The sequence below is a fragment of the Gymnoscopelus microlampas genome, assembly GCF_963454915.1.
Source record: "Gymnoscopelus microlampas genome assembly, chromosome: 20".
Taxonomy (NCBI): domain Eukaryota; kingdom Metazoa; phylum Chordata; class Actinopteri; order Myctophiformes; family Myctophidae; genus Gymnoscopelus; species Gymnoscopelus microlampas.
In genome coordinates this window covers 30,370,734-30,392,608 of record NC_139957.1, presented here as the reverse complement: position 1 = coordinate 30,392,608, position 21,875 = coordinate 30,370,734, and the positions used below count along the sequence as shown (strand labels likewise).

Below are 21,875 nucleotides of genomic sequence, written 5' to 3'. Positions count from 1 at the left end.
CCGACACTGAGGAGCTTGTCCTTATGTCAGTACTACGCCTGCCAATCAAACACATGGCTGTATGACATGCTATACTGATTAGCCGATCTAGACGCTGTGGTGGTCAGAAAATAAGTCAACAGTTCATAGACCTACTGTATGAAAAAAAATCCCTTTTATTGATCAGCCATTTTGAACATAATCTTAACATTGTAAACAAATACATTGCATGCCTGCAATTAGAGTTCATAGTCTTTGGTCTTAGAGCAAATATAAATAACATGAGCAGCAGCAGCAATTTTTCCATTTACATTATTATATGAACCTGATGTGTGATATTTAAACAGTCCTTCAAGAAGTGGATTTCTTTCAAGAATACAACCGGGAGCTAGGAAAAGAAAATCCAGCAGAATGACAATAGGAAAAATAACAATAGGAAACATATCAAGGTCACAGTGACATGTAAACCATTTGGTGTACTGTTAACAAGGTTTGACAGACAGAATGAAAAGCCAGGCCTTTCTCCATTTATAATGTTATGGTCCAGAAGTGGGTTAAAATAGTATTTGTAAATACCTTTCAGGGATTGTTTCATGTTATGTCTGTCACTCTCAGGATTTATTCTTCCTACTGAACTGAGATGGGTGAAAGGACATTCATGCACTCTGCTCAATCTACATGAAATTCCTTACAAAATGTACACAACTTTGCAGAACACTTCCAGCTTTTACATCTTTGATGAATTACTTTGTCCTGCCTATGTTTTTGACTTTCTGATCATGATCATGATTTTATTTAATGCAATGTAAGTAGTTGTAAATCTTTATGCAACGACTTGCACTGCTGCCAAACTTGGCCAGGTCACTTCTGGCTAAAGAGATCTCAATGAGTCCTGGTTAAATTAAAGGTTAAATAGATAAAATATAAAAATATAGCCGAAGTGGCAATGAATTTAGACACTTTTAATTAAATGGAGAAGAAGAAAAACTCTTCATTTTCTTTAAAACAATTCACGTGGTCATTGCAATATGAGGTAAATTACCTCAGTAAAGACGTGTTTCACATTACTACATTTGTTGCTATTTTGATCAAAACGGATTGCCATTTCTAGATCAGTAAAGTCTGTAGATTGACCGAGTGCGTTTTTTTTTTTTGCGGAAGTTTGAGTAAATTGAGCTCAAAATACCCAAATTGAATTGATTGAAATTTAGAGCAGAAGACCAGATGCAGATGACTTGAGAGATTAAAATGATGAAGTGTGTCGTATTTATGTGCCTGAGTAGAGGGTGGAATTTGCAACCCACTTGCCAATTTTGGTAATTCTAGATCTTAATAATGATAACAAAAACAATAGGGTTCCTGGACCTTCGCCATTTGGACCCCTAAAGAACCAGATAAATGGGAGTTTGCTACAAATTAAAATATATTGTAATTAGCACTGTGTGTGTAGAATACGTCTTTAAAAGGCACAGATGAATAAATGGGGACATAAAACATAAAACGGATTGATTTGTTGTAGACTGTGACTCTACATGTGTAAATGAGGCTTGTGAATCAGAAAACACAACAAAAATGAATTTAAAATGATCTTCTAAAAACATATAATTGAAAAATCTCTACAGCCCCATATTGTAAACAGTTTATACAATCTTTATTGCAATGAAAATGTTGATAACATTAGTGACTGGCGCAAATAATGATCAACCCCTCTGTTCGCTTTCTTTCATCCATTAATGTTTCTATCCCTTTTATTTGGCACGTGTATCCCTTTGTGCAGTCTTGGGTTTACATGATGTTGGTGCTTGGCTTACTGGTTTTCAGGCATTCTGTGCCCAACTGATCACAATGACAGAGAAGCTGAGCACTCCCACAATCAGTCCGAACACCAGCAGAGCAACAGCCTAGGAAACACAGAGAACTTCAGTCAGCAGAACCACATGGGAGGTTATGGGGCTCATCGTCCTAATGTCCTAATGTGCGGTTTGTGAAACATATCAAGGTCATGATGTGTGATTTGTGAAACATATCAAGGTCATGATTGTGTGTACATATCATCTCAATCACATCTCCTGTGTGTACAGCACACATACATTTCTCTTTAGGTTTGCTGCACTAACTGGGCCTTTTTTCCATCTCTCCAAGTCTCAATTTTAAGTTACATTTTATTATTGACCTGACTATATCGTATATGGACATGGATTTTTCCTTGTACTGAGGGTGAACAGGCCAACATCAAAACGCAGTTTACAGTATTTATCAGGAAAAAACACTTAGGAACAGACATTATGTGGTGTTTTATAAATCTGTCAAAGAGTATGCATGTTTCCTGTTTTGTGCATACATACAAACTACCTACATATACTACAAATACATACCTACCCCTAAATAAATATACACACTTTTATACATTTGGCCCCAGGAAAATACTATAATTCCAGTATTGTGATATTGCCTAATATCCCAATATATTTATTATAATGATATTATATTGATATATCGACCATATTATGACCGTGTCATAATACGGCCCACATGGAGAGAAAGTAAGCAAAACAACAATGAGTAAAATGACTCATACAAACTTGTTAAAAGACTTGTTAGAAATCCTATATTGGAGAAGCGTGTGCTTACCCCAACAGACTCCAGGGATCTGAGAGGTCCGCTGCTGATCTTGAGGTAGAAAATAGCAGGATAAACAAACAGGAGGCAGGTGGATGTGGTTGACCCTGGGGGGGAGGACAAACAGGAAAGTGGGGCTTTAGGCCTGACCTCGGGACTGAACCCGGATACCATACACTTTACATGCGATGTAACTCCACTCCCCGTGCAAATAGTGATTTACAAAAATAGCCGTGCACATACCCACAACGCCGAACACGTTTCTGATGTCTGGAACGAAGATGGCGAGCAGCAGCACTACACCCAGGATTGTTACAGTTGCCAAGATGTGGGTGAGCCACGAGACGCGCCTTCCTCCACAGACCATCACAGTCAAAGATTTACGGGCCTGGAACACATAGAACGCTGGGTCAGATCAGACACAATTACTTTAGTTAGTAGACCTACAGTACTGGGGCTGACGGTTGGGTGGAAGCCAATGAGTCTGCTCCCTCAAGAGCAGGGGTGGGCAGCATTTTTTTCCCCGGGGGGGCATACTGACTTCGTATGTACAGAACCCACAACCAACAAGTACGAGTCAAGTACAAGTCACTAGTGCAGCGGCTTCAGTCTCCGTGGAAGTGGGCAAGTACTTTATTTTTAAGTACTTTTCCCCCCACTAGTGCAGCGGCTACAGTCTCCGTGGAAGTGGGCAAGTACTTTACCCCCCGCGAAGTGGCCCCTTCAAGGACAATGAGACTGTATTGATAGGCAGCCTGCACACACTCTACATAGCTGTTGGGTGGTAGTGACGGGTTGTCTACTCACAGGGAAGTGAATGACGGGTACAGTCAGCAACACAGCCAGGAGGATGGTCAGACGAACCGTCATCACCATGACGTCCCGCGGCATGTAGGAATCATAACTGAGCAACAGCTCAGAATCCACGTGGGCTATAAGAGATGGACAACATTAGAAAGACTGTGGTTGACATGACAGTTATCGCAAGTGCTTTTGCTAAAGGCACACCATTAAGTCTAAGCTTGTCCCTGATCTCTTACCATAGAAGGTGAGGTAGCCAAACAGGGCAGAGAGCAGGTAAACAATGAAGCTCAGACAGATGCTGACATTCGTGACGTTCTGCATCCTCTTCTTTGAAGGTCTGAAAGGACACATCAGGAGACAACCAGCACTTCATATCTATTTCATCTATCTACTAGCACATTATATGTTTGATTACTGATGTTAAGATAAATTAGGATGTGGCTGAAAAGTCTGTAATGCTGACCGGTCCAGTTCGCAGTAGATAGGCAGGACGGTTGTGTGGCACAGGAAGGAGAAGGCCATAGTGGGGATGGCGTAGGCACTCTGCAACATACACATCAACGCATCATTAACAACTTAACGGATTATACTGTTATCTGGTAGTGGGTGGGGGTAAATGGTGCATTTATTTATTTATTTATTTTGCTTTTATCCAAAGCGCTTTACATTGATCGTGCCATTCACCCATTCACACACACATTCACACACCGATGGCAGGGGAAACCATGCAAGGCACCAACCTGCTCATCAGGAGCAATTAGGGGTTCAGCGTCTTGCTCAAGGACACTTCGACAGTAACTCTGGGGGAGCGCCCCAGCCCGGGATCGAACTGGGAACCATGCGGTTTCCAGTTCACTCTACCCGGCCACTCTACCCCTGAGCCACTGCCGCCCGGGGTAGTGCTGGGTGATATGGACAAAATCAAATATCACAATATTCTTGACCAAATACCTTGATATCAAAATGGTTATGATATTGTGGGGATAACTATTGGTGCTTTCAAAAATATTTACACAATGAGGTTTTTGATGAATAGTCACCAGTAATTACAATGTTAGGAGAAAAACTGCAATATACAAAAAAGTCTGGGGCAATGTCTTTGATGTTCTACCATCAATATCTCCTCATAGTTGATTTGATTTGATTTTCTTCTGTTTAAACTGATACTGTCAAAAGGTGTTGTGGTTAATATTGAATATCGAAAGTTGAGTAGTGTACCATTGTGGGGACGGGGTGGGGGGAGGGTCTGGGCCTACTCATACGCTGAGTTGACGATGCCCGGGATCGAAACCCAAGACCGTGTGGTCCAAATGCGAGAGCTCTACCGACTGAGCTACCCGGAGTCCCAGACACAATAAATAAATCTTAGAAATAATAATAATAATCATCAGTAATGCCTATATAAAAGGCAAATTATACAACAGCTGGTACAGTCAGTTAAGTTCATGAAATTATATCACTTTACATTAAGGCAGCCTTTTAAACCAGGAAAAAAACACTTATATAATCACAATATCATGATATCCAATATCCCAGACAATATCTAGTCTCTTATCACAATATGAATTTAATATCAACACATTGCCCAGCCCTTGGTGAAGGTTAGTTTTATTAATAGTTAGTACCATGCAGAGTGTGACAGGTGATGAAGCAAAGCTATAGATGCAACGTTATCTGATCAAACGTGTTCAGAAAAGACCTAAAGATGTGCATGTGCTAATGCTCTAACTTGTTTGTACCGTACTGTGAAACCGCCATGTGCTTGGTGTAATTCTGCACACACCACACATGCACACATGTGCTCTTTACAGACATTTAAGCACATGTGACTGGCAGCTGCATGTTCCACTGGAGCATGTGGTGGTCCTTATACACAGTCCATGTTTAATGATTGGGAAATGTCACTGGTGTCAAACAAGCGTGTAGCGCTCTTAGTCTTGACAATGTTATACTGCCTCACATGCTCTGCATGTGTTGTTGCAGAGGGCTGAAAAGATCTATCCTAAAACTGTATACACACCTTACTGGAGATGACAAAGAGTTTGGGCGTGCAGTCTGAGTCAGAGGAATTTGATAGCTGGGAAAACAAAGAGAGAGAGAGAGAGAGCATTATTTCAGAGATGACGTTCTGCAAGAATGCTGCAAAGGTGGGCAAGGTTAAATTAAATTCCATTGTCCTGGTTACGGTTTGAGAAGCAAACAGTCATCCAAGTTAGGCACTTTCAAGCTGGCACACCTATTTTGGGCATGTCATTATAGGCATTTTCTTTTTAAAACAACCTTCTATAATATAAACAAATTGCCCATCTACAAGCCCACGGTGTGTCACTTAACTGTAAGGCAGCCTTGTAGATTGTAGATCCGCTATTTTTTTTTAAATCTTTGAATAGGGCTTAAGTGTTAAGTCACGCTAAGGCTGCATTCAGGGAAGTAATCGCACTGCCTGTATATCCAAAAAGGTCAAAGTTCATTTCCCGGCTCTGGCGAGGTGACCTGGACTTCCTTCCCCTCAGGACTGGCACCATTCACAGAGCAGGGTTCTCTCTGGTCCTCATCAGGCACAACTGACTCAATCAGTAAACTCAATCTCCTAGGTTGATCCCCGACTGTCTGGTCTGGCATACCTCCCTCAGGTTGCGGTGACCCATGGTGCTGTCTTTCTGTATGCCTGTCTGTCTGTATGTGCTATGTGCACATGCAAATAAGCAGTGGCGTGCACAGACATTTTGAGGGGCAGGTGCTCAAGTAAATTGTACTTTTTTTTGTTTACTTGGTCTGCTCTTTTTTCCCTCTACACCTCTTTGCCAAAAATAGCCGATCTACAAGCCCACAACGCCTCGCAGCACGAGGCGTTGTGGGCTTGTAGATCTGCTATTTTTGGCTAAAGTTCTCCTCAGAAAAGGGGTGCTAGGTTTCGAGTGGTTATGGTAAAAAGAAAAATCATATCACATAAAGATTTGGCGGACCCCCTGTAGTAACTCTGAGGACCCCCTAGGGGTCCCGGACCCCCTGTTGAAGACCCCTGCTGTAAACTGAAAGAAAAAAAACGTTTTTTTTATTTTTTTCAAAAGGGCACTTCTGGTCAAGAGGGCAAAGGGCAGGTGCTCTAGCACCACCTAGAGTCTATCTGTGCACGTCCCTGTGTCTTTCTGTATGCCTGTCTGTCTGTATGTGCTATGTGCACATGCAAATAAGAATATAGAAAAGTATGTTTGTTCTTACCTGGTAGGCGCCCGGTAGCATCGTCACATTGTGAGGAAGAGGGCAGGGGATGGACCATTTCTTAACAATAACCTACAGGGGAGGAAAACACAAGTTACTGTAAGATTGTAAATGGGTAAATGGTGCATTTATATAGCGCTTTTATCCAAAGCACTTTACATTGATTGTGCCATTCACCCATTCACACACACATTCATACACCGCTGGCGGAGGAAACCATGCAAGGCACCAACCTGCTCATCGGGAGCAATTAGGGGTTCATCGTCTTGCTCAAGGACATTTCGACACTAACTCTGGGGGAGCGCCCCCAGCCCGGGATCGAACTGGGAACTTAGTGGTTTCCAGTTCACTCTACCCGGCCACTCTACCCCTGAGCCACTGCCGCCCCCAGATTGTGTTGGTATATGATCATTTGTACGGGCTTTAACCCATTAAGACCGGGAACGCATCTCTGTAATTTTAGATTTTTTTGGCTATTCAAAAATAGCAGATCTACAAGCTCATAGCGTGCGAGTGAGTGATTGGAGGAAAAAACACAGACACAGACACACACACACACACACACACACACACACACACACACACACACACACACACACACACACACACACACACCTATATCTATATATATATATATATATATATACACTGTATACACACATATACACATACATATATATATTTATATCTTCTTTTTTTGGCGAACATTTTTAACTCAAATCTTAGTTTCTGGAGGTCCCTGGAACACAATATTTTACAAATGTTCGCTGTAAAAGATAAATATTATAACTTATTTTTGTGAATAAAACGGTTATTTAATCCAGGGGTTCTCAACATTTTCTGGATCAGGGCCGCATGCATTTTCAGAGTATGTTTATTTTTTATTTTTTATGATCAATCAATCGATTGTGTTTCACCTTGGATCAAGGGAACTACAGTAGTATACTTTAAGTTCTTATTTATTGGTGTCACTTTTTAATATTAATGTTATATTATCATTAAAATCTTTGTCTTTTGCCAATTATTTAGGGGCCCACTTGCAATACCCTTGTGGCCTACCAGTGACCTTTAGACCTTTTTGGATATACAGGTTGAGAACCAGTGATTCAATTCACTCTGTATGATAGGAGTATGTTAATACAATATAATTAACACAACTGCAGGGTGGTTGGAGGTGGTCTCCCTGCTTTTCTACTGGACCACTACTGGTTGACAAGAGATATTGCATAAAACTCAATTCGAAACAACTCGCTTTCCCAAACGTGCTCTCGCTCAACATAAAAATCTCTGCACTCAGGTACCAGTGTTCGAATACCGGGTAGGACTTTAAAGTTATGGATTGCAGCTTTAACATATTATTGTAAGCACATGTGGGCTGGGCACCATGAGGTGGAATACACTTTAAAGCTACAGTACGTAAGTTTTATGTCCGTTGTCTTCCTCTCCTGACGGAATTGCAACGATGTCCGAACTACAATAAATATGCTGACTAGTTAATTGTATTAACATACTCTATCACACAGTTTGGTTAAAACAATGTTTTATTCATTATAAAAATAAGTCCCGAGATGAGAGGAAGGACACAAGGATGACGTGTTGCAGAACTCACCACGACAGCGAAGTAGAGCATGAAGACGAACGCAATGCTACTGGTGTAGCCCAAGAACCCTGAGAGAGGGAGAGAGGAGAGAGATATAAATATCTAGAAAGATACAGTATTACACCTAGATCAGGGTCAGAGCATGTTACAATAAACCCTAGTAGAAGTATAAATTAATTAGGTTTAGGTCCACATACCAATCTTGGGCAATAAGGCCAGAGGTAGAACCACACACAGCGTCGCCAGGATCAGAAGTGTCCTGCCATTTTCATACCAGGCATCTCTGGAAAAGCACCACAGGGGAGACGGGGGAAGAAGAAGACACAGCACACGAGGGAAGGGACATGAAATAACAAAGGCAAATGTTGATGCTGAATCAAACCATGTTTCCCACCACAGCATCCCGTAGCTCTGACATGATGAGGACAGCGGAGATGGATCTCTAGTGCCTGGAAACAGGCTGGCCCTGAAAATTTGTCTCCATTTCGTGCTCAAATACAGAGAGACAGACCCATCATGTGGTATGAATTAAGGGCTTTAGCTCTCGCAAACCATAACAATTATGTAATTCACATGCAAACGTTCTGTCGCTCCGTCAGATGAGGCCAGATTTCACTTGCTGGGGTTTTTGGTAGAGGGGGAATAATATTTTCCTTCGCTGAGGGATAGCCTTGGTGGTTTGTTCAGGATAGAGGCTAGGGTAGCTTGGGGGAGGAGGGGGAGTATGGGGGGGGGCTAGTGGTGACACATGTGGAAGGCATGCTGGCTCCGCTGGGGTCGGGCGGGGGAGGGGCGCTGGCTCGGCTCGGCGCTGCTGTGTGTCGGCCCGCAGCGTGGGGTCATGAGGGACTGGCTCCAGCACTGTTTATGGGGCTCCCATAGTCGGCAGCACCTGCTCCAACCGCATCAACACCCACTGACCCCCGTTTGGCAGCTTCACAGCTGCGAGGTTACCATAGGCGCTGAAGGCCTCGTCTCGCTGTCTACACAGATTCTGGTCCTTAACTGCATGTCACAGAGGCCGGCGCTCCTCTGACCACAACTCTCACTGTGACGCCTCTCCTGCAGCTCCTAAACTCCAACCTTGGAGTAGCCCAAAACCAGCCCTCCGCTCAAATCTTAGCCCGAGCCTCCAGCCCACTGCTACACATTGTCCTGCCGGTACAGGGGTTGCTAAATTAATACAATCTCCAACTACCACTGGGATCCACCCCGATGAGCTTGAATGGAGTTTACTGTAAGGGGGGAGGAAAAGAGGATACCTAGAATACCCATGAAATGTGGTGCATTTCACGCTTTAACAAGCTGCAGGATAGTGCTCCCTCAAGGCTGGAGGAACACTGCCAATGAGTCAATCTCCACCAAGTGTTGGAGATCAGCATAAATCTGGCCAATGCAGCACAAAGCCATCACAGCTGTCCATGACCTTAGCCCCCATCCCTCCAGCTTAAACAAGACAAACTTAACCAGGACATACAACCATTCCATTATCATCATCATCATCATCATCATCACAGACCAACACTGAAAGACGAAGCACAACCGCGTTTCGCTCCACCATATTAAGACAAATGAGCCAGCAAAGTAGAAAAGCTTCTTAATATGAAGCAACTCATTTATTCAGGCTTTGATGGGGGTTTGAATATGAAGTCTGTTAACAACCCAAAGCCACTCATTAACAGCGCTTGTTTTGTTTCCCTCAGCAGTGGGCCGCAATTAGAATGGCAAAACTGATATCCCCTTGTATCACTCTGATTCCGGGAGAACATGTGTGAGAGATTTGAGGGTGAAGGGACTGGGAGGAGGGAGGGGGAGGGGGGCCGCGCTAATACAAAGCAGCTGTGTGTGAAGGAAGATTCAGATGTTGACAGATCGGACCGAGAGCAGCTACAACTCTCGCTTAAATCAGTGTGCCTGATAATAAAGTGATAGTTACATTCTTGGCCTCGGACTTGCTCTGTGTGAGGCATTGTCAGATGTTTCGAGGGGAAGGGGGGGCATGCACCAACACACATAAGGGTCAATTTTTACACTTTAACCACTTCTGCCCTACTGTATATACTTCATCGTACGATGAACAGTGAAAATAGTCGAAGTACAAGTTCACAACGTGTTGCGATGCAACGTGCTGTGAGCTTGTAGGTCTGCTATCTTCACTACAATTGTTGAAAATAAATAAATAAATAAAATGTTCCTAAAATAGGGATGCCAGAGTTGTGGTGTGTGTGTGGTTAAAATAACACTCAGCATTGTGCTGTGTGCAGGACCAGTGAAGGACACTGGTTGCTGTTGATGGGTGATGAATGGCTCTCTCTCAAAACACACACTTCCTCTAGGTCTGCTATGCGTTACACAACACCCAGCGCAGGCTTTCCTCCAAACGCTCACAGACAGTGTATTAGTGTACTGTGGTTTGGCGAGACATCCTCCATCACATTTCTAATACTGTTCCCATTGGCTGGCCTCAGATCAGATTGTATCAGTGCAGCCTAGTGGACAGCATTGTCAAATTTGGGGGGGGGGGGTGGGCAGAAGTGACTTGCTTATTTGTCGTAGTGTAAAATTTAGGAACCATCATGCTGTTGCTTGGCTGTAGAATCATGTTGTTTTTTTTACAGCGTAGCTGGAGGTCTAGCAGAGGGTCGGTCTGCGTGTGTGTCTCTGTGTTAATCTTGCATACCGCTGGACCGACAAGCAACAAATGTCTTCTGCACACTGCCAGTACGAATTACTATTGAATTATTATTGACTAATTTAACTTTATAATGGAAGTCAATAAGGCTCTGTTTGGGCTGAAATCTAGATGACTGATGTCACAGGCTGACTTGGAGTCCGAGATACAAATTGGAGCCACGCCATTTCCATGTGGATTCCAAGATCAACATGATTTGATTTCCTTAACCTCTTAAACACTATTTACTTCGTTGCGCGGGGTCCCCCAGGGGTTTGCACTTGGCCCCCTCCTTTATGTCCCTCTACACCAAATCTCTTGCCGATCTACAAGTTCACAACACGTCACACCACAACACAATGTGAGTTGTAGAGCTATTACCCCCCGCTATTTTCATAACCTGATATCAGACTGAAGAATGCTTCGGTTGGACATTACCTACACTCTAAGTGATAGGGACGCTAGGCTTAAGTGGTTAATTGGGTTAGTTTAGTTTTCTTCTTACAGTATACCTACCCAGGGGAATCAGGGCTGAGGAGGCTGCTGATGGCAGCAGGAAGCTCTTCCTTCAAGATGAACAAATAGGACGCCATCGCTGAGGAGACACAAGAAGAGAGGGTTGGTCAGAAAATATATGTAAATTTGTTTTTTAAAAAGAGCAGAGCTTACCCCTAGAAAAAATCACATATATACTTAAGGACAAACAAGAGATGTTTCAGGAGGTGTGGGGTCGTTTTATACAGTATATGGAAAATAATAATCTGCCACATTTAATGGAAGAATCTGGAGAGGAGTAGTGCTGATGTTAATGTATGTTTTTCTTTTATTATTATTTTTGCATTGATTGTCTTGTATGTTTTATTGTAATTGTCTTTTTTTTGTTTTCTGTTGTATTTGTAATATAATGTTGAAATATGTTGTGAAAAGAAAGGAAAAATAAATAAACATATTGTTGAAAAAAAAAGAGCAGAGCTGATCCATTTGCCCATATCGGACCAATCAACTACGAAAGTTGGTGGGGTCAGCGGATCTCAAAGGAATATTGATAAAACCGCAGATCCCCATATATGGAGTTACCCTGAACTTGAAGTCATCAAAATGACGTAGTACTGGCATCATAGACAATGGCCTGGACACCATAATTGGGCATGCCTGACACGGAAATCCATATATAGGCATATAAGTAACAGAGAGTAGGATGGTGCACACCGGTCTAGTAATATATTAATAATTGAAAGCAAGCCTGTGGACAAGGAAGTCCGGTCATATGGTCAGCTACATGAGAAGACACCTTTTGATGGTGACTTTGTTTTGTGTGAATGTAATTAAAGACGGTCAAATGTTCCAATCTTGTGATTGTTCTATAAATAACTGGGTGACAACAGACGAAGACTAGCACGCCTTTTTTGCTAATTCTTTCTAAACGTCAGTTTTTCTTTTCCTCCCCAATTTAGTCACTGCCAATTCTCCCCTGTACAGTCCCTGCCACTGCCAACCCCTGCTCGATGGTCATGGGGAGGGTGTAGACCAGTGGTTAACAAACGTTTTAGCTCGAGACCCAAAAGAGAAATTTGATGTCTCTCCGGTACCAAAACTAGTGAAATTAAACCAATCTACGCACACAACGCGCATTGTGAGCTTCTGATCTGCTATTTTCACTAGTTTGGGTTTGGTTTCAAAATAAATAAAAATTATGGAATTTCTTTGGATTTTCTTTTTATGTACAAAGTGTCAACAAAATCTTGTAGGTAATGGAAAAAAAATGTATTTACTCGCGACCCATAAAAATATGTCCGCGACCCACATATGGGTCCCGACCCAGTGTTTCCCAAACACTGGGGCGGGACCCATTTGTGGGGACCCATTTGTGTCGCGGACAACCCTTTTTTCTCCACCTGACAGTGGAGTTTCACCGGGATGTATGTGCATGTATAACGTCGTAATACATGCAGCAGAACACGCTATCCCTCCCACTTCCAATCTCTAACAGGTCCCGAACCAACCTGTATGTACAGTAGGTTTAGTGAGGTTTAATGCCCGTCTACACCACCTTCCCACGTGCGAACACAGCCACATTTGCAGTGGCGCGGGAAGGGGGGGGCTATGGGGGCTGCAGCCCCCCTGGTGGTGGGAAGCAAAAAATATATTTATTTTTTTTGTAAATTAAAAAAATACATATCATTTTTAAAGTCTATACACACACATATATATTAAAACAATGATGTATTTAACTTTGGGGAATAAAATATTTGCTGAAAAAGGTGAAAACAAGAATGACCTAAGTCATAATAAAGCCGCATGGGGCAGGCTTTTTTGGCCCCAATCTTTTCATAGACCTGATTACTTGTTTTTTGGATTGCTTGTTTCTCTCGCCAAACCTGGCAACATTAGCCTTAGCGTCGCAGATTAACGCTCGAATGTTTTTTATATAAGTGGTGGCAACATTTTGTGACACCACACGGGTCTTCCCAACAATAGCTGAGATTGAAGTCAGTGTGAACATGGGCAAATAATAACTTAATAGCCAAACTAGGTCTAATGAAGCACGCTAGCATTTAGGCTAACCCTCCTGGCTGAAGCTGTCTCCCTTTCTCTCTCTCTCTCTCTCTCCGTGCGTTGCCTTGTTGTGATTGTGTTCGTCCATGCTGGCCCCTAATATGGTCTGCTTCCGGGTGGTTCAACCTAACTTAACAATGAGGATAGTTCTGATTGGATCCCTTCCCAACTAGTCCCTCAAAAAGAGTAATTGTGATTGGATCTCTTCTCCATTCGTCCCGCCCTAACATTTTCGTCTCGTCTAATTCGTTGACTAACGTGTCCATTACATTTTCGTCTCCCCATTGGCTTAAAAGGGGGGCTTAAAAGGGGGGAAGTGTGATGGACAGCCAGGACAGCCAATGACACTTAGGTGTCGACACTTTTCACTCAGGTGTCGACACTTTTCACTCAGGTGTCGACACTTTTCACTCGGGTGTCGGACTAAGACTAGTGCTGTTTACAGAGCCGCTCGCTAGCGCATGCGGCTAAAAAAGGTGGAAAAAACGTGAAAGAAATGTTTTTAAAAATCGCGCACGCGCGCTTCGCAGGCACTTTACACCTGTATCACCTGGATGCTCTGGTAGCTGTGTTTCTAAGCAATTTGCCATCTACTCTGATTTGTCATCTAATGTACCAGACTGCCACAATCTCTCAACACCTATTATATTGACTACATTAAAATGAAACTGTTTTTATCTTTCATTATAAAGTTATTATCAATGTGTATGAGGGAAAGGGGCTTGGTTTGATATTGTTTCTGAGGTTGATATAATTTCACTTGAAGTATTCATTCAAATAATTGAATAAAATAATTCCATTTGGTTTTGTTAAAGGTAGGGTACCGTAAGTGATATTTTTTGGTTAAAACAAAAAGGTTTTTGTTAAAAGGTTAAAGCACTATATTCTGATCATTGCAATAGAGTGTTTGTTCAGTAACAGGGGGTTTCTCTGTCTCTCCAGCTCTAGTTCCAATCTTTTCTGCTCATTTCTTTGAGTCATCACTTCCAATTTCACTTGTTTAATCTGTATCCTGTCTGAGTTCTCTGTCCTGATTCGATAAAATTGGCATCCTGAGTTGAAAATAAATGTTCTGTTTAATAAAGAGCAGGAGAGACATGGCGACTCCTGTTACTGAACAAACACTCTATAGCAATGAGTACTATCAGAAAATAAAGCTATTTAACACTTATTTTAACAGAAGAAAATCACTTACCCTACCTTTTGTTAACCACTTAAGCCCTATACATCGTTATATAACGAATAGCAAAAACAGCAGCTGATGTGACGGGTCGTGAGCTTGTGTGAGCCCAAAGCTCTGAGGTCACACAGACAGGGTTTGGGTGTGACAGGCTGTTCCAGGGATCACCCATCAAAAGCCTCTGTGCTGAGGAGCAGACATTATGCAGATGTTCCAACTACTGAGTAGAAGCAGTGGTAGAAGCCAGGGTAGAGGAATGGTACGGACAGGAATGTTAACAATAATGATCCCTGACGCTAATCCAGGTATTTCCCTCCCCTCTGCCTTCATAGGGAAACAGGAAATCACACACGTCTCCTGTGGGGCTCCTCCAGCTTCTTAGACAACCAATCAGAGAGGGGATTATGGCCACTTCCTGCGGGTCAATGTGGCCCCCCAAAAACATCAGAAAGAGGGAGAAACCCAGGGTGGAGGAGGCATAGGAGGAGATGTGTGTAATGTTTGGACCTGGGCAGGGCCAGAGTGGAATGGAGACTCTGAAGCAGATTATAGTCAGTGGTAAAGGGAGGTAATGTTAGAGGATTTAGTTTTGGGAAGCCAGGCAGATCCAGGGTTAGCTGGGACCTTACTGCCCTGGGGCAGATCTTCGAGTCTGCTTTAAACCAGCATAGACCCTAATCCTCAAGATCCCGTAATTGTTTTCATTAGAAAATTCCTTCAGTAACACTACTGCCCACACAGACACTGACTCACTGTCACTAGTCAAATGCCATTACTAAGTACTAGCCTCTGCTTATACGAGAATATTTGATGGAGCTAATAGACTACCAGACATTGCTGTGGGGATGTCTGTAGTGACTACTGTTACAGTGTGACATTTCATCCATCAATGTCATGAAACAAGGGTCTACTTTTAGACCACGCAAGTGGATTCACAATGACAGGCATCACACAGCAGGCATGATGTAATAGTTTAGTTTCATGCAGTTGGTTATGATGAGTGCAGCAATATTTCCACAGCCATTAAATGAAATGGAAATTCCTGGTGTAATGATACTTACATTTCTAAACAAAAGGCCTTTGAGTAAACAAAGAAGATTGGCACAGTCAATACTGGAATGATAACACAGTCTAATAATAAACATATAAAATTCAAGAAGATCTTGAGTAAACTATCTGTGTGTGGCCAACAAAGTCAGCACAGTGGGAGAGTGTATTCAAGTTAAGTCACTTTCATTTCATTAAGAGCACAGGGAGAGGCAGGCTGTGACAGCCCCAGGCTAGCCAGCAATTAAGGTCAATTGGCCCACCAGCCTTTGGCAGCATAGATGAGTGTTTACCCAGAGTGGGGCTAATTGCACGCCTATAAAAAGGGGCCCAGGGTGTCGACGGATGCACAGGGTATGCTGGCTTGCTCACACTCTCACACATACTGCCCCATGCTGGTGCAAAACCACAACCATACCAGAGGGCACTGCAGTAATCCACTCAGCCTCGCCACTAATGACTGCAGAGGAGCTATCACCTCAGCTCTCAACTGTGTGAGGGGAACTGAGGCTGAGGGATGGATGGAGATTGGAGAGGAGGAAGAGAGGGGAGGTGTGGTGTGGTGTGGTGTGGTGGGGTGGGGGGGGCATCCCATTAGGTCACTCATCACACGGAGGGTGGGAGTGGGTTTACCATCAGTGATCAATTAGAAGCGAAGTCAGGTTTCAGGCCCGTGGGAGGGCGGCTCGGAGGACTGTGGCTAGGGGTCAAAGGTTATCAGGGAATCTGGGTAAGGGACTCACAGCAGAGAGGCACTACTATGGCACAGAGCCCTCTGTTCTCCAGTAGGAGGCACTATCTGACTCTTAAATTAACTGGGCATAGTGTAACACATTTTTCATCACTTTGTCCCTCAAAAAGAAAACGAAAACAACACCTAAATGGGTGTGGATGTTCAATATGTCAAATATAATGGATGGGTGTTGCTTTAGTGAAATAATGTCAGCTTACCACCAATATTTTGGATGAGAATAGTGCTTCCAACCAGAATCTGAAAAATAAATGTTAATGTTAATATGTTTTCCTGGTATTGTGGAAGGACTTAATTAGTTAGGTCGGGATATGCTTTCTAGGCAATGTAAACCCATGCTAATCCAAGACAGGATACTCACTTTCCCTGGCTTTTGCAGAGCTCGATTTCCAAGTTCTTCATATGAATTGATACCTAAAAAATATAACAAACCGACCTTGGTCACACCCAGCTTATTAATGATAAAGGTTTACTGTTCCTTAGAGGGAAATTCCAGTGTTACAGCAGTACTTACAATGTATTGGCTTAACACAGGTGAACGGATTAAAAGAATAATTGATTAATCAATAAACAGAAAATATATCTAATTAAATGTTAGTAACCTAATAATCTAACATTTCTCATAGAGCTATTTACAATGTGAATGCGTTTTTTTTTGTTCAATATTATCAAATAAAGAATCATTATTATTTTTGGGTTCAATTAACTTCTGACAACCTTTTACCATAATTCTGAACTTTATTGCCTTATTTTACCATCATTGTATGGTCTTAAGTAACTGCAGATATGAATCAAATAATTCGGAAAAAAAAATATGTACAGATTAATAGATGACGTAAAAATAACAATACATTTAAAAAAAAAAAACTATTAGTTGCAGCCATAACTGAATCTACAAGGCCCTCCATGTGAATGAGGCTCATTCTCTGTTTATTTAGCCTTTTAGCATTCACACCTCTTCTCTTATTTAGAGTCTAACCAAGACAGAAGGTAGCTGATTAAGTGTCAGTCAGTGATGAGATAAAGATTGGAGAATGAGACACAGATCATTGTATTGAAAACAAACATCAGCTGCCTTTCAGCTACAGTGATTTAATCAGGAGTTCAGCAATAAGGACAGTTCAGGGTTGAGATTGAAACTAGACCAGCTCTCACATTTTGGTATTGTAGTTGCAAATAACAGCACAATGTTTACAATATAAGCTACATAACATAACCCATTATTTGATTAGTTAAGTAAAGTAAAATAAAGTAATTTCCATCATGCAAATTACTTTCTTATTCTTTCCTACAATTGTTTAGATGTGTTGTGAGCTGGTAGATCAGCTATTTTCAATATTTTGGAAATAAGTGGTTAATTCATAAGGCATTTTTGTACGTCTGTGTCCTGGGGAGACACCAAATTATCTTTGACATTAGCACTATGACAGCGGAATAAACATTGAGATAAGACACAATGAGAGATTTTTGTATTGATTGACAGATTGAAGATGAAAGAAAGAGGAAATGCAATTAACAACCCTCTAACCTGTTTGGTCACATAGTTTCAGGAGGAGATGAATGGAGTAGCCAGCCAGACTGGACACCAGCAGCAAGAGGATACTAGAGAGCAATGGAAGTCAATATGATATCACACCAATGTTCAACTTAACAGTAAAACAAGAGCCCTAATTTGGATCTATACTCTTCATGAAAAAATAGCAGCTGTTTTAAGAGCATTATGATTGTGGGTGACATACTCACCAGAAGCCAACTATGCCAGTGCTGGCCATAGCATATGCTAAACCCAGTATGCCACTGCCCATGATGGCATTCATCAGGTTAAAAACAGAGAAGGCAAAAGAGGCTCCTTTGGTCCTGGGTTCTTCTGCTCGCTGCACAGAAAACACAACAAAAGAGATGCATGGAGGAGGGGAAGTCTAGACTGTGAAGATGACGTAAGCGAAGCCCACATCTGTATTTTAAATTCCCCACAAATAATAATAACAAATAAGTAAAAAAGGACGTGGACTAAAAAAACTATATGAATACAAATTTTACATTACATAAAGACAGAGTAATTTTTCTTTAACACAAGCACTGGGGAACCACTTATCTAGTTAATACAGGTCCAAAACAATTATTTTCCATAAAATATAGGAAATGTCTCCATATTTCTTGACATGATGCCTTTCAAGATATCTGGTTTGTCTGGGTTTTTCCCAAAAGAGCGCATTTGCCTGTTTAGCTTGGAGAAGACCATATAATAATGATTTTCTTACAGACCTCGGATGCACAGCTGTCGTCATAGTACTGTTTTGCTTTTGTTTTTTCCAGATACTATTAGTGATGGTATATCTAGTACATCATCCCAAAAGTTAATGATTCTTCTGAATAATGTGCCGTTCTCCAAATTACATTTTACACATTGGAGTATAATATTGGCATCAAAATGATGTACAGATGGGGTAACATAGGTATGAATAATCCACTCATACTGACTGTAATAATTTATATTAAAGCTAGACCAATATATCGGTCTGGACGATATATTGGTCATTATTTGACTTTTTTGACAACATAGGTATCGGCAATTATGCAGCTTAAGTGGTTAAATAAAATTAACTTGATGTGTTTATTTTGTATCAAAATGTTATATGTAATATATTTGTGTGCTTGTAAGAGCTAAATGTTTTGAAATAGGAACTTTAATTAAATCTAAGTTTTTCAAATTAATCAGAGTTTTAGAGAAATTAAGATTTTTTTTTTTAAAGCACCTTTTGACAAAATATCTGTAAAAACATCTGCAATAGCCTAATCGGTGGTCTAGGACTCTCCAAAATTCTGGCATCAGTCAGGCCCTAATTTAAATCTTGTATTGATCGTCATCGTCAGAACCTGAGCTTTATGACAAACGTCCAATTCATCAACTTACACAAAGCTAATATTCTTTTACCATATCTGATTCTTTGCTGTATATGTTTATAACAGTGTTATGAACCACTGGTCAAAAGCAATGCGGATTTACGGAATATGGGATCTAGAAATGAAATGGATGGGATAGGATTTGAGCCCTTGGCTGAGGGACAGCTGCCTGGGCTAAGGATAAGGGGCACTGCCCAGAATGGTTTGACCTATAGTGCATGCCAACATGTCGTCACCACGGGGGGCGAGGCATAGTAGCTGCAGACATACTTGTGGGGAGCAATGTTAAGTCAACCTGTTTATACCCCACAAAGATGTCCGCCGCTACCAAATGACACTTGTTGACGCCCCCTTCAGGATTTTTGGCATGCACTATAGGGTATATCCTAGGGGAAGCAGGGAAGGACTAGGCCTGATGTTTGCGCCATAACCCTCTTGGATTGAACTGTTGGCCAAAGACTTTGACTCATCCCTTGGATTACACTTTTGTCACATTTTATAAATATAAAATTTACCACAGAAGAATATAGAATGAGCATGATAAAATAAATCATCATCAGTTGCGCTTAGAAATGTGGCATATACTGGTAATAGAATATTGAACAACCATTAGATTCCATCACATTTATTATTCAAATTGGTGTTTAAATTAAATACTGCTACTATGGGGCTTATTTTTATAGCCACATTCTTCCAAATAGAAGGGAACTCCCTGCATAGTTTCTAATTTCATTTTCATAATTAGTATAACATTTATCAACATGCAGGAACGTGGAAACGATGTAACAATTTACACCAGACTGGTCTTACAACCCACACATGTAAATGAGGGAAGTTGAAGGGCAAGCATGTGATCAATCTACATGTTGACTGCCTGACAAAGTTGCCTACTGCTACTCAGTGGTGGAAAAGTGTTTTAAGTAAAATTATCAATACTGCAATGTAAAAATACTCTGTTTACAGTCCAGAATTCAAAATGTACTGTAAAAGTATAAAAGTATTGGCATCAAAATGTACTAAAGTATTACAAATACAAATCTTTTGAAAATTGCAGATCTACAAGCGATGCGACGCATTGTGAGCTTGCAGATCAGCTATTTTCAAATGACCAAAATGTATATAGGGCCGAGGGGGTTAATGTATGTTTTGTAATAATTAATAATCAAAATCTACAAAGTAACTAGTAACTAAAGTTTACAAATAATTGTAGTGGAGTAAAAGTACAACATTTGCCACTGAGGTGTAGTGGAGTAGAAGTAAAAGTATTGAAATTTAGAAATACTCCAGTAAAGTAAAAGTACCTCTAAATTGTACTCAAGTACAGTACTTGAGTAAATGTACTTACAGTCACTTTCCACCACTGCCTAGTGCTACTTTAATTTGCTGCATGACTGGTGATCGTGCACTGCATGTTTACTAAGGTTATACAGCTCAAGATACATGTGATAACACTTGTTAGAGAGTAGCATACTTACATTTCCTAATAAAGGGGTCGTATCAGTGCTTTCCATGTCGCCGGGGGTCCCATTAACAACAGCATGGATAGGTGGATAGGAACTCATCTTGATTCTTTACTAAAAGGTTCTTCACTACGACAGACACAATGGAATGATGGCGATAATTTCGGGACACAAAGCCCTGATGTTTTCAAATTGTCATCTTCTGTAATCCTACTAACAACTCTAACCAACTTTATAGTTGCTGACTGTTGATGTTTATCATCATGTCCAGTGATCATGTCACATGACAGGCAGAGTTGCCAGGTTAGTGAGAGAAACAAGCAACCAGGTCTAGGAAAACAAGCCCAGAAGAAGCGAGCCCCCGGTCGCCCTTTAAACATGATACTGTATTTGAAAATAGCAGATCTATAGCAGAAAATAGCAGATCTAAGCGCTGTGAGCTTGTAGATCTGCTATTTCCCCCCATAAAATCTTTAAGAAAATTTGAAAAAATGTGAAATATTTTTGAAACATTTTAACGACACAAATCTTGTATGGGGGGGGTCCCTGGCATAAAATATTCACGGATGGGGGGGGGGGGGGGGGGGGTGCGCAGACAATTACGTATTCATTAGGGCCTTGACATGAAAATGTTTGAGAACCCCTGGTTTAAACAACATTAGGAAACAAGCCCAAATAAGCAACTACACTTTAGAAACAAGCTCCAAAAAAAAAAAAGCAACCCGCAAACAGACGACGTCACACTGACGCCGATAAGAACCACTATGCGCGCGCAGGCCGGCACCAAATCAAACCCATTCTGTCAGGTCTTGCAGGCCGCGCGTCACAAGCCAACACACAAGAGGAGGTTGAATGAACTGAAACCAGGCAGCGCACCCCGAAACAATATGTTGGGAATTGATTGCATGAAACAATCTGTGCGTCCAGTCTCAATGTCGGTAAACAAATAATTGGTCTATTAAGCAACTTTACAGAAAATCTAGCCCAAAGTCGCTTATAATAAGCGGACATGGCAACACCGATTATCATGTCCAGTGATCATGTCACATGACAAGCCACTCCGTCGCATTTTCATCGTCACC

At 41.5% G+C, this 21,875-nt stretch overlaps 1 protein-coding gene across 3 annotated transcripts; it reads right to left on the bottom strand.

The window, feature by feature from the left end:
• Positions 1–135: 135 nt before the first annotated feature.
• Positions 136–21,028, bottom strand: slc38a6 (solute carrier family 38 member 6). Of its 3 annotated transcripts, XR_014599837.1 has the most exons (18): positions 20,809–21,028; positions 18,173–18,303; positions 17,958–18,031; positions 16,791–16,843; positions 16,630–16,669; positions 11,412–11,490; positions 8,422–8,507; positions 8,234–8,292; positions 6,625–6,696; positions 5,423–5,479; positions 3,866–3,945; positions 3,639–3,739; positions 3,406–3,530; positions 2,842–2,986; positions 2,611–2,705; positions 1,791–1,880; positions 556–614; positions 136–367 (listed from the first exon to the last, which is right to left on the bottom strand). XR_014599837.1 is itself a non-coding variant. In XM_084044934.1 (17 exons), exons 1-16 carry the CDS (start codon positions 20,893–20,895, stop codon positions 1,797–1,799), a joined length of 1,368 nt encoding a protein of 455 aa, XP_083901060.1. In that variant the 5' UTR covers positions 20,896–21,028; the 3' UTR covers positions 136–614; positions 1,791–1,796. The 3 variants fall into 3 exon arrangements, 2 of the variants coding, with proteins under 2 accessions (XP_083901060.1, XP_083901059.1); XM_084044934.1 differs by having other exon boundaries at positions 136–614; XM_084044933.1 differs by having other exon boundaries at positions 136–1,880.
• Positions 21,029–21,875: the final 847 nt, after the last annotated feature.